The following is a 14,207-nucleotide window of genomic DNA, read 5'->3' as shown; positions in this document are numbered from 1 at the left end:
TTAGAGAAAAAGCTGAGTATTTTTCTTTAGAACTTCTGCTCCCTTTTGGAGTGCCTCTGAATAAGCGAAGGGAAACTTTTACTTAATTGAGCTGTGGCTTATTATTTTTTATTATTGTCTGCCCTAAATCTCCAGCATTATCCGTCTCCTTGCCCTTTCTTCTGTTATTGCTTTCATTCTTCTGAAACTCGCCTATCTTTCTCCCACCCTTTCCTTCTCATTTTCCATTACTCCCTCTTCATTTAGCACAGGGTCTTTTATTATATCCGACTAGCCTCTCCATTTGAGATGCGAGTGAAACATAATTGTATTCAAGGCTCTCCTTATTCATCCTTCAATCAATGCTAGTGCAAAAAGAATTTATTTTCTGTTCTTATTTTTCAAAACCACATTCCTTGAATAATCTTGATTTTATTTTATTCATTTATTATTTCACAATGGCGTCTTTCTAGAAGTATTTTAAGCCCATAAGGTGATGATGATAGGATGAATGATAATACAATGAAGGTAGAGTTATGAATGAATGAAAATTATAGGTTATGCTATCCACTTGAATTGATTTGAGTCCACTTTTCAGTCCAGAAATGAATAAACTAGAAATTTTGAATTTGATTTGATTAATATCAAGATCACTCACTGGAACTGGTTCTGGAACAGGTTGAACCGTTTATCCCCCCCTTTCTAGAGTAACATCCCATTCCGGACCATCTGTAGATTTAACCATTTTTTCTCTTCACATCGCAGGGGTTAGATCAATTATAGGTGCAATTAATTTTATTTCAACAATTTTAAACATGCGATCAAAAAATATTTCAATAGAAAAATTACCTCTATTCTGTTGATCTGTATTAATTACAGCTATTTTACTCCTTCTATCCCTTCCTGTTCTAGCTGGAGCAATTACTATACTATTAACTGACCGAAATCTAAATACATCATTTTTTGACCCCACCGGGGGTGGAGACCCAATCCTCTACCAGCATTTATTCTGATTCTTTGGTCACCCAGAAGTTTACATCCTTATTCTTCCAGGATTTGGATTAATTTCTCATATTATTATACAAGAAAGAGGAAAAAGGGAAACTTTCGGATCTATTGGAATAATTTATGCAATAATTGCAATTGGAATTTTAGGTTTTATTGTTTGAGCTCACCATATATTTACTGTAGGTATAGATATTGATACCCGAGCCTATTTTACGTCAGCTACTATAATTATTGCGGTCCCCACCGGAATCAAAATTTTTAGATGAATCGCAACAATTTACGGTTCCAAAATGAACTTTTCCCCCCAAATAATTTGATCATTAGGATTCATTTTACTTTTTACTATTGGAGGATTAACAGGTGTAATATTATCAAATTCCTCAATTGATATTATTCTACATGATACCTATTATGTAGTGGCTCATTTTCACTATGTCCTTTCCATGGGAGCAGTATTCACCATTATCGCTAGATTTATCCATTGATACCCCTTATTTACAGGTAGAAACATAAATAATAAATGACTAAAAATTCAATTTTATTCCATATTTCTAGGAGTAAATTTAACATTTTTTCCCCAACATTTTTTAGGATTAACTGGTATACCACGACGATACTCTGACTATCCAGATATATACACCCTGTGAAACCTTTTTTCTTCTATGGGTTCATTTATTTCCTTAATTAGAATTTTAATATTAATATTTATTATATGAGAAAGATTAAGATTTAAACGAAAAATGGTGTTTAAAACCAATCAACCTCAATCAATTGAATGAAAAATAAATTTACCCCCTAGAGAACACTCCTTTAATGAAATTCCTATATTAATTAAGTTCTAATATGGCAGAATAGTGTAATGAATTTAAAATTCATTTATGAAACCATAAATTTCTTTTAGAAATTTCATGAACTAAATTATATTTACCTGACGCCTATAGCCCCACTATAGAGCAATTAACTTTTTTTCATGACCACACCATGTCTATTATTATTTCAATTACAACCATAATTGTATTTTTATTAAATTCACTAATTTATAATAAACTTATTGACTTAAATATTAATGAAAATCAAGTTATTGAAACTTGATGAACTATTCTACCAACAATTATTCTTTTCTTCGTTGCAATTCCTTCACTTAAAATTCTATATTCTATAGAAGAACTAATTAATCCAACAATTTCAATTAAATCTATAGGTCATCAATGATACTGATCTTATGAATATTCTGATAAACTAAAAAAAGAATTTGATTCTTACATAAAATATTCTAAAATTAGTGACTTTCGACTAATTGAAGTTGATAACCGAATAAAGGCCCCCTTCCTTACCCAACTACGAATGATTTTTTCATCCTCAGATGTATTACATTCCTGAACAATTCCTAGTTTAGGAGTAAAAATAGATGCAATTCCAGGACGACTAAACCAATCAAGCATATTAATTAAAAAACCCGGATTATTTACTGGTCAATGCTCCGAAATCTGTGGAACAAATCATAGATTTATACCTATTATACTTGAATCTGTCAAACTAGAAAAATTTGTAAAATGAATAAAATAAAGTAAATTAGTCATTAAGTGACTGAAATTAAGTAATGGTCTCTTAAACCAAATTATAGTAAACTAAAGAATACTCTTAATGAGAGAATTTAGTTTAAATTAAAACCTTAATTTGTCAAATTAAAATTACTCCATTAGTATTTCTTTATTCCACAAATGTCCCCATGTAGATGAATATCAATCTTATTTATAACTAATCTAACACTTAAATTAATTAAAATAAACTTATTTTTTGAAAAAAAATAATAAGAAATCTATTTTCATCTTTTGACCCCAGTACACCTTCTCCATTATGAACAAACTGAATTTCTTTAATATTAATTTTACTATTTATACCAAATAAATTCTGAATATCAGAATCTCGAAATTCTATAACTAAATTAATTTTAAAAAATTTCATTTTAAAAGAAATAAGTTTCATTTATTTTAATAAGCAATTTATATTAAATTTACAAACAATTTTTATCTTTATCTTAACCATCAACTTAATAGGAATCTCTCCATATACATTTACCCCTACTAGACACCTTTCAGTATCAATTGCAATTGGATTACCCATTTGAATTTCTTTAATGACATATAGATGATTGAACTTCACCAACCTAATATTTAGACATCTTTTACCTATAAGAACCCCCCCCACAATAGCCCCATTTATAATTATAGTTGAATCAATTAGAAATCTAATTCGACCAATTTCATTAAGTGTACGACTTTCTGCTAATATAATTGCAGGTCATCTATTAATAACTCTTTTAGGTAATATCAATGAAATAAAAACTATCATACTAATTGGATTAATACAATTTTTTTTAATATTATTTGAAATTTCAGTTGCCCTTATTCAAGCTTATGTATTTTCTATTTTAATAACTATATATTCTTCAGAAGTTCCATATGAAAAAAAATCATCCGTTCCATTTAGTAACTAAAAGACCTTGACCTATTCTAGTTTCATTTTCAATATTAAATTTTTTAATTGGATTCATTAACTTAATAAATGAAAGACCTTTATTATTTTATTTATCTAGATTAACTATAATAATTAATCTAACTCAATGATGACGTGATGTAAAACGGGAATCTTCAATTAAAGGTGACCATACAAAAATTGTTAAGGAAATAATTAAAATAGGAATGATTATATTTATTGTATCAGAAATTATATTTTTCCTATCTTTCTTCTGAAGATTCATACACTCTAGACTTGCTCCTAGTATTGAAATTGGGATAAAATGGCCCCCTAAGGGGGTAACCCCATTTAATCCAATAGAAATTCCCCTTCTTAACACTATCATTTTAGTAAGTTCTGGAGCTTCAATTACATGAGCCCATCATTCTCTTCTAAGAAATAAGCTAAACCAAACAATTAAAAGAATGATTATTACTATTACAATAGGATTATACTTTTCTATTCTTCAGTGGTGAGAATATAAAAATGCACCATTTACAATTTCAGACTCAATTTTTGGTTCATCTTTTTTCATAACGACTGGATTCCATGGAATCCACGTAATTATAGGTACAATTTTTATTTTAACAGCCTTAGAAAGAATTTTAATAATAAAATCCAATTACTTAAATCATATTAGATTTGAGCTTTCAGCCTGATACTGACACTTTGTAGACGTAATTTGATTGTTTCTTTATATTATTTTATATTGATGAAATAAATTTTTCTTTAGTATAAAAAGTATAATTAATTTCCAATTAAAAGGTTTAATTTTTAAAGAAAAAATAAAAATATTTATAAGTCTTTTAATAATTATATTTTTATTAATTTTATTAATATCAACGTCATTTTTAATTTCTAAAAAATCAATTATAGATATTAATAAATCCTCCCCATTTGAGTGTGGATTCTCAAACTTTTCCTCATCACGTATTTCATTTTCAATCCACTTCTTTATAATTGCTATTATTTTTATTATATTTGATATTGAAATAGCTATTATACTTCCAATTTTCATCTCTATAAAATTAATAACAGTAAAAAAATGATTTACATTAAGTATATTAATTTGTATATTAATTCTATATGGTCTTTACCACGAATGAATAAACGGAATTATTGAATGATCTAAATAAAGGGAGAATAGTTAATTATAACATTTAAATTGCAATTAAAAGGTACAAATTTGTTTCTCTTAAAATAGTAAAGAAGTAAAACTACAATTAATTTCGACTTAATTTAAGAGATAAATCTCCATACTTTAACTAAAGCTAAAAAGAAGCATTTTACTGTTAATAAAAAAAATGATTAAAAATCTAGTTAAAAGGATAATAGTTAAGAAGCTGCTAACTATCTTAAAGACATTAATATGTCAATTCCTTGTTTATGTAGTTTAAAAAAAAACAAATTATTTTCAATAATTAGAAAAAAAATATTTCTTAAACTTATTTAAGGTATTAAAATACATCTAAACATTTTCAATGTTAAACTTTAAATTTAAGCTACTTAAATATATAATTATTATTAAAAATAATATTAAAATAAAAAACACCAAATAAACCTTAAATGAATTTAATAATAATTTATTTAAATAAATATTTACAAAACGTAATTTATTAATTAGATTTAAAGAAACCAGATACTCTGTCCAACATAAATCTGTAATTAAAAAAATTAAGTGTCTTAAATTAAAAAACTTACTTACAATAAATTTAGAAGAAAAAAAAGGTAAAAATCACATATGCCCTATAAAAAACCCCAAAAAATTATATACATTTTTATTAAATAAAGAAAAAATATCAGTTAAAATAAAAAAATAAACAAAAAAAAATAAAATTAAATATTTATAAATTTCATCAAAAACATTAATATAACTTAAATCTAATAACCAAAAAAGTCTCGATCCAAAAAAAATAGATAAAATTAAAAGAATTAAACAAGAAGAACTTATATAAAAATCATTTTCAAAATTAAATAAATTTATCTTAACCCTATTTATATATAAATAAAAAAATAATCGTAAAGAATAAATTAAAGTTAAATAAATTGATAGAAAAAATAAAATAAAATAAAATAAAATTAATTTCAGTTAAAATTACTATTTCAATAATAAAATCCCTCGAAAAAAAACCTGAATAAAAGGGCAAACCACATAATCTAAATAAAGAAATTAAAAAACTTGATCTAATTAAAGGACTTTGAAATCCTAAATTACCTATATACCGAATATCCTGCATACCTATAAATCCTCTAATAAAAATTCCAGAGCATAAAAATAATAAAGACTTAAAAACAGCATGAATTAATAAATGTAAAAATCTTAAATAATGAGAACCTATTAAAATTGAAAAAATTATAAATCTAAGTTGACCTATAGTAGAAAAAGCAATAATTTTTTTCAAGTCATTTTCGTATAATGCCCCCATGCCAGAAAGTAAAATAGTCAACAAACTCAAATTTAATAAAATTAAATTCAATTCAATTGAAATAAATTTATTAAAACGAATTAATAAGTATACTCCCGCAGTAACAAGAGTTGATGAATGAACCAGGGAAGAAACTGGTGTTGGTGCTGCTATAGCAGCAGGTAATCAACTAGAAAAAGGAAATTGAGCTCTCCTAGTCAAACAAGATAAAACCAAAAAAATAAATATATAATAATTTAATCTATTAAAAGAAAAAAAATATAAATAATGTCAACAACCATAATTAAAACCACAACAAATACATAAAATTAAAAATATATCACCCAAACGATTAATAAATAAAGTTAAATAACCTGAACTTAAACTATTTAAATTTTGATAATAAATAACCAGACAATAAGAGACTAATCCCAAACCATCCCAACCTAATATTAAACAAACAATATCAGGTATAATAATTAAAAAAAATATTCTTAAACTTATTTAAGGTATTAAAATACATCTAAACATTTTCAATGTTAAACTTTAAATTTAAGCTACTTAAATATATAATTATTATTAAAAATAATATTAAAATAAAAAACACCAAATAAACCTTAAATGAATTTAATAATAATTTATTTAAATAAATATTTACAAAACGTAATTTATTAATTAGATTTAAAGAAACCAGATACTCTGTCCAACATAAATCTGTAATTAAAAAAATTAAGTGTCTTAAATTAAAAAACTTACTTACAATAAATTTAGAAGAAAAAAAAGGTAAAAATCACATATGCCCTATAAAAAACCCCAAAAAATTATATACATTTTTATTAAATAAAGAAAAAATATCAGTTAAAATAAAAAAATAAACAAAAAAAAATAAAATTAAATATTTATAAATTTCATCAAAAACATTAATATAACTTAAATCTAATAACCAAAAAAGTCTCGATCCAAAAAAAATAGATAAAATTAAAAGAATTAAACAAGAAGAACTTATATAAAAATCATTTTCAAAATTAAATAAATTTATCTTAACCCTATTTATATATAAATAAAAAAATAATCGTAAAGAATAAATTAAAGTTAAATAAATTGATAGAAAAAATAAAATAAAATAAAATAAAATTAATTTCAGTTAAAATTACTATTTCAATAATAAAATCCCTCGAAAAAAAACCTGAATAAAAGGGCAAACCACATAATCTAAATAAAGAAATTAAAAAACTTGATCTAATTAAAGGACTTTGAAATCCTAAATTACCTATATACCGAATATCCTGCATACCTATAAATCCTCTAATAAAAATTCCAGAGCATAAAAATAATAAAGACTTAAAAACAGCATGAATTAATAAATGTAAAAATCTTAAATAATGAGAACCTATTAAAATTGAAAAAATTATAAATCTAAGTTGACCTATAGTAGAAAAAGCAATAATTTTTTTCAAGTCATTTTCGTATAATGCCCCCATGCCAGAAAGTAAAATAGTCAACAAACTCAAATTTAATAAAATTAAATTCAATTCAATTGAAATAAATTTATTAAAACGAATTAATAAGTATACTCCCGCAGTAACAAGAGTTGATGAATGAACCAGGGAAGAAACTGGTGTTGGTGCTGCTATAGCAGCAGGTAATCAACTAGAAAAAGGAAATTGAGCTCTCCTAGTCAAACAAGATAAAACCAAAAAAATAAATATATAATAATTTAATCTATTAAAAGAAAAAAAATATAAATAATGTCAACAACCATAATTAAAACCACAACAAATACATAAAATTAAAAATATATCACCCAAACGATTAATAAATAAAGTTAAATAACCTGAACTTAAACTATTTAAATTTTGATAATAAATAACCAGACAATAAGAGACTAATCCCAAACCATCCCAACCTAATATTAAACAAACAATATCAGGTATAATAATTAAAAAAAATATTCTTAAAATGAATATAAAGACTAAAAAATAAAACCGAATAATAAAGTTATCTCCCCTTATATAACCTAAACTATATAAAAAGACACACCCAGAAATTATAAAAACAACTGATAAAAAAATTAATCTTAACCAATCAAATAAAAAAATAAATCTGTAGATACAAGAATTGAAACTAAAAAAATTATAAGTTAAGATTAAAGATAAATTCAACATATGAAAATATACACCTAAAAAAAAAAACAACAAAAATAAGAAAAAAAAAAAAAAATTAACGTTTAAAACAAATAACATTATTAAATTCTAACGAATCTTCAATATCACAAATTGAAATTTTTTATTAAACTAATTTAATTAAATAAAATAGTTTAAACTAAAAACAAATATATAAACAGGAAAAATATGTAAAAAAATAACATAATATTCACGAACTAAACCAGAATCCATATTTATAAATAAATAAGAATAACCACCATGGCTAATAAATCTAAATAAACAAATTATGGCACAAGCAGAAAAAAATAAAGAAAAAAAAATATAAAGTAAACTTACTGGATGTCACATTAATAGTCTAAAACAAATAAAAACCTCTGAAATTAAATTAAGTCTAGGAGGACAAGATATATTTCTTACAATTAAAAAAAAAAAAAATATTATAAAAGAAGGACAATAATTAATTATACCCCTTATCAAAAATAAACTCCGCGAACTAAAACGATCAAATAAACAACCAACGAAATAAAATAAACCAGATGAAATTAATCCATGTCTAATTATTAAACACAAAGAACCTATATATCCATAGTAACTACAAGTGAAAATTCCGCTAATTACTAAACCTATATGACTAACTGATGAATAAGCCACCAAAACCCTCAAATCAGACTGTAATAAACAAAAGAATCTTACATATAAAGCCCCCAAAATTCTAACTGAAATAAAAAAATAAGAATAAATAAAAACCAAATCCTTAAATAAATAAAGAACACGAATAAGACCATATCCCCCTAATTTCAATATGACCCCTGCTAAAATTATAGAACCAGTAGAAGGAGCTTCAACATGAGCCTTTGGTAACCATAAATGAAAAAAAAATAAAGGCAACTTAACTAAAAAGGAAAAAATAAAAAAAAAAAAACAATACAAATTTAATAATTCTAAGTGTATGCCTAAATAGAAATAACCAAATAAATTGTTTAATCTCAAAATTAATAATAATAAAGGTAAGGAACTAAATAAAGTATAAAAAAAAAAATAGAGACTTGAAAACACTCGTTCAGGTTGATACCCCCACCCATAAATTACTAAAAATACAGGAATTACGCTACATTCAAAATAAAAATAAAAATTAAAAAATCTTAATCTTAAAAAACATAAAAACAAAAATAAAACTATAATTAATATAATAAACTTTAAATAAGAAAAATATAAACTTTTTAAATTTAATAAACTAAACAAACTTAAAATAAAAAGTCAAAAAGTTAAAAATATTAAAAAATAAGAATATTTATCTATACCAAGACTAAAGCTAACAAAACTAAAAAAATCATAAAATTCATATTTAGATATAAACACTATAAATAAAAAAAAAAATATGTATATAATTATATAAAAATCAATTTTTAATCTAATTAGGGTCAAAAAAAAAGTAAAAAAAATTAAACTTAACATAATCTAAAACTACTAATGTAAGGTAAATTAACCCTTCGAACTAAATAAACCAATAAAGATAAACCTAATCTTGAATCTACTACACCTATAATTAAATAAACCAGACCTAGACTATTCTCAAAATAATAAAAGTTTAAATAATAATAAAATAAATTTATCAAAGTAATAAAAATAATTTCAATCACAATTAAAGTCATCAAATAATGTTTACGAACAACCATTAATCTAATTAAATTAAATAAAATTATAAAATTAAAAACCATAAGTTTCAGAAAAAGTTAATTTAATTAAATTAAATTTCTAACTGTATCAAATTTATTCAAGTAAGATTAATCCTTAATAGAATTATATCAATATTTATAAATCATCCCATTAGTCTCGGGACAACATTAATAATTCAATCTATCTCTACAAGTTTATTTATAAATCTATTAACTAAAAACTCTTGAAACTCAATAATTTTATTTATTACATTTAGAAGAGGACTAATAATTATATTTATATACATAGCAAGAATCTCATCCAATGAAAAATTTAAATGATCATTAAAATTATTTTTAATAATTATATGCTTAATGTTAACCTCAACAGTCATAAAAGAATTTATAATTATAAATAAATTTAATATAAATGAACAAAGTTTATTTATTCAAGACAATGAAGAAAAAAAATCTATTATAAAAATTATTGGGTCTAATAAAATTTTATTATTTATTTTAGTAACCCTTATCATCTTAATAGTACTTTTTAGTATTTCTAATTTAATTAATTCTTTTGAAGGACCACTAAAAAAAACATATGAAAAATTAAAAATCTTATACCGAATAATTAATTAAATTTCAATTTTTTTTTTCAAAAAAAAAAAAAAAAAAAAAAAAAAAATTCAGTCAAACACATCTGCTTCTTTAATATCCAAAATTAAAATTTTATATAAACCATCAACTGAGTTTAATAGTTTAAAAAAAACATTGATTTTGTAAATCAAAGATGGAAACACCTTTAAATTAAGGACTTATGAAAAAAAATTTTAAAACTTTAAATTCTTTCTTAATTAATTTACCTACACCAAGTAATATTTCTTACTGATGAAACTTGGGGTCAATCTTAGGTGTATGTTTAATAATTCAAATTGTTTCAGGTATCTTTCTATCAATACACTATACACCAAATATTAGATTAGCATTTAATAGAATAATTCATATCACCCGAGATGTAAATTTTGGATGACTTTTACGTATTATCCACGCTAATGGAGCATCTTTATTCTTTTTTTTTATATTTATTCATACAGGGCGAGGAATTTACTATGGCTCTTTCCTTAAAAAAAAAGTTTGAATTTCAGGGACCTTAATTATGTTGATTCTTATAGCAACTGCATTCTTAGGTTATGTACTCCCATGAGGGCAAATATCATTCTGAGGAGCTACCGTAATCACAAATTTACTCTCAGCTATCCCCTACTTGGGTAATAGATTAGTTACATGAATTTGAGGGGGATTTTCAGTAGAAAATCCCACTTTAAACCGGTTTTTTTCATTTCATTTCATTTTACCTTTCATCCTTTGTGTAATTATTATATTTCACTTGATCTTTTTACATGAAAAAGGATCATCTAACCCTCTAGGATTAATTAATAAAGTTGATAAAATTAGATTTCACCCCTACTTCACTATTAAAGATATCTTTGGGTTTATAATTATAATATTATTTTTTTTCTTTATTAATATAAAAACCCCCTTTATATTTAATGATCCTGAAAATTTTATGCCGGCAAACCCCATAGTGACACCCCCTCACATTCAACCAGAGTGATATTTTCTATTTGCTTATGCTATTTTACGATCTATTCCTAACAAATTAGGGGGGGTTGTAGCTCTTTTCCTCTCTATTGTTATTATTACAACTTTACCATTTACTTCAAATCTTAAGTTTAAAAGTTCAAGTATATACCCAATTAAAAAAATTTTATTTATTATATTTTGTATAACATTTATATTGTTAACTTGAATTGGCGCTAAACCAGTTGAAACTCCATTCATTTTTATTGGTCAATTATTAACACTTATTTATTTTATATTTTTCTTGATTAACCCAATTTTATATAAATTTAATGAATAGTTAAATCAAATGTATATCTTGAAAATATATCCTAAAATTAGTTTTTTATTAACTTTACTAGAAAAAATGAAGCTAATAGATTAAAATTATTACATTTAGGAAAAAAAAAAAATAATGTAGGGCTACAGGTAAATAAATTTTTCAACAAATTATTATTAATTTATCATATCGAAGACGAGGAAAAGAACCACGAATCCAAATAAAAATAAAATTTATAAATATAACCTTTAGGAAAAAGATTAAAGAAAAAAAATCAGCCCCAAAAAAAATTATAACTAAAATTAGTCTCATAAAAATTATATTAGTGTATTCAGATAAAAAAATAAACGAAAAATTAAAAGAACTATATTCTGTATTAAACCCAGAAACTAATTCAGATTCACCTTCAGAAAAATCAAATGGGGAACGATTAGTTTCTGCTAGTACACAAGCAAATAAAATTAAAAACAATGGATATCCTATAATTAAAAATCAATTTAATTGCTGAGAATAAAAGAACTTTATTAAATTAAATCCATAAAAAAAAAAAATAAAATTAAATATAATTAAAAATATACAAACTTCATAAGAAATACTCTGAGCAACTGAGCGTATACAGCCTAAAAGTGAATAAGATGAATTAGAAGATCATCTAGATAACAAAATTCTATACACCATAAAACTTGAACAAGCAATAAAAAATAATAAACCTAAAGGAAAACTTAAGAAATTAAATGATAAAGGATATAAACATCATAAATTTAAGGAAATTAAAAGTCCTAATAAGGGTATCAAATAATAAATTGTTAAATTTCCAAAATATAAATAATAAGACTCCCTAGAAAAAAGTTTAATAGCATCTCTAAAAGGCTGTAAGATACCTATATAACCTACCTTCGAGGGGCCCCTACGGGCCTGAATATACCCTAATACCTTTCGTTCTAAAAGAACATAAAAAGCTACGGAAATTAAAATCAAAATTAATAAAACTATAAAACTCAATAAAAACATATACTAACTGTATATTATACATTATTAAATTCTAAGTTTAAAACACTTTTCTGCCAAATTAGCAGAAAGTATTTCTAATTTTAAAGTCCTTTCGTACTAATAAATCATAAATTAAAATAGATAGAAACCAACCTGGCTCACGCCGGTTTGAACTCAAATCATGTAATCTTTTAAAGGTCGAACAGACCTAAAATTCTATCTTCTGCCCCAGAATTCTAGATTAATTCAACATCGAGGTCACAATCAAATTTATATATATGAACTTTACAAATTTATTATGCTGTTATCCCTAAGGTATCTTATTTTAATAACCCTAAATTAAGGTTCAAATATACATAAATAAATGGTGTAAAATACTAAAGATTTAAGATTTTAGCTGTCACCCCAACAAAAAATTTTATTTAATAAAAATTAAATCCACATTAATATTATTATTCAATTAAAATTTAAAGATCTAAAGGGTCTTATCGTCCCATTTTTAAATTTTAGCTTTTTAACTAAAAAATAAATTTCACTTAATTGAATTAATAAAGCTTACTTCTTGTTAAACCATTCATTCTAGACCTCAATTAAAAGACTAATTACTATGCTACCTTTGTACAGTTAAATTACTGCAGCTATTTAAAAAATTCATTGAGCAGGTTAAACTTTCAATAAATATAATACCTGAAAGAAATGTTTTTGATAAACAGTCAGAAGTTAATTATGCTGAATTCATAAAATCAATATTTATATAAATTTACTAATTAAATCATAATTAATAAAATTAATAATTTAATTAATTAATTTTGGTTTTAATTAAATAAAAAGTTAATAAAAAAATATTTTAAAACAAGTTTATATAGAAAAAAAATTTTAATCCTACAATTTTCTCTTATTAAAACTAAATTATAAAGATTAAATTAGATTAACCCAATTTAAATTAGTGAAAAAAATTTTATGAAAAAAAAAATATAAAAACTAAATCACCTAAATTGAATTTATTAAACAAAATAACCAGATATCAGATTAAACGATTTTCCTTTCGAATCTTAAATAATTTTATTAAAATTTTTGTTACAATTAAAATCAAATAGATTTAAGATCTTAAACTTTCGGGAAACACAAATTTATTAACAAAAATTAATTTACCCTGATACAAAAGGTACAATAAAAAAATTTTCTTCTATAAAAATTTCTTTATACCCTTACGGCTTGAATTAAAATTCATTTTATAAAAATACTTTAAAACAAGAAATAACTTTTAAATAATTTTAATTTAAATAAATCAAATAAAGGTTTCTCAGACAAAACTGAATTGAACAGTTTAAATTAATTATTGTAAAAAATTACTTCTCCATGAATATACCTGCTAGATACATTTTCCAATACATCTACTTTGTTACGACTTGTCTCATTAAATGAGAATGACGGGCGATATATATATAATATTAATGAATAAATCAGTGGTATCTATTAATATATAAATCTTTTATTAATTATATTAATATATATATAATATTAATAAATAAATCCTTCCACTAAATATATTAATATATATATATATATATATATATATATATATATATAA

General features: G+C 23.3%; 1 protein-coding gene and 2 pseudogenes across 1 annotated transcript; 1 reads left to right on the top strand and 2 right to left on the bottom strand.

Annotated features, from left to right (window-relative positions):
* Positions 1-852: 852 nt before the first annotated feature.
* Positions 853-6,407, bottom strand: LOC120352233 (annotated as a pseudogene).
* Positions 6,408-6,475: 68 nt separating this feature from the next.
* LOC120352486 (NADH-ubiquinone oxidoreductase chain 5-like) lies at positions 6,476-7,555 on the bottom strand (the record flags this gene model as incomplete). Its single annotated transcript, XM_039433248.1, is given in 2 exon segments — positions 6,476-7,041; positions 7,043-7,555. Coding segments are annotated over 2 exon segments (855 nt in total), but the record flags the coding sequence as incomplete, so codon positions are not given.
* Positions 7,556-10,528: 2,973 nt separating this feature from the next.
* Positions 10,529-13,782, top strand: LOC120352485 (annotated as a pseudogene).
* Positions 13,783-14,207: the final 425 nt, after the last annotated feature.

This window comes from Nilaparvata lugens, chromosome 7 (assembly GCF_014356525.2).
Source record: "Nilaparvata lugens isolate BPH chromosome 7, ASM1435652v1, whole genome shotgun sequence".
NCBI classification, from domain to species: Eukaryota; Metazoa; Arthropoda; class Insecta; order Hemiptera; family Delphacidae; genus Nilaparvata; species Nilaparvata lugens.
The sequence above is the reverse complement of the archived record's forward strand: the minus strand, read 5'-3'. Positions and strand labels throughout refer to the sequence as shown.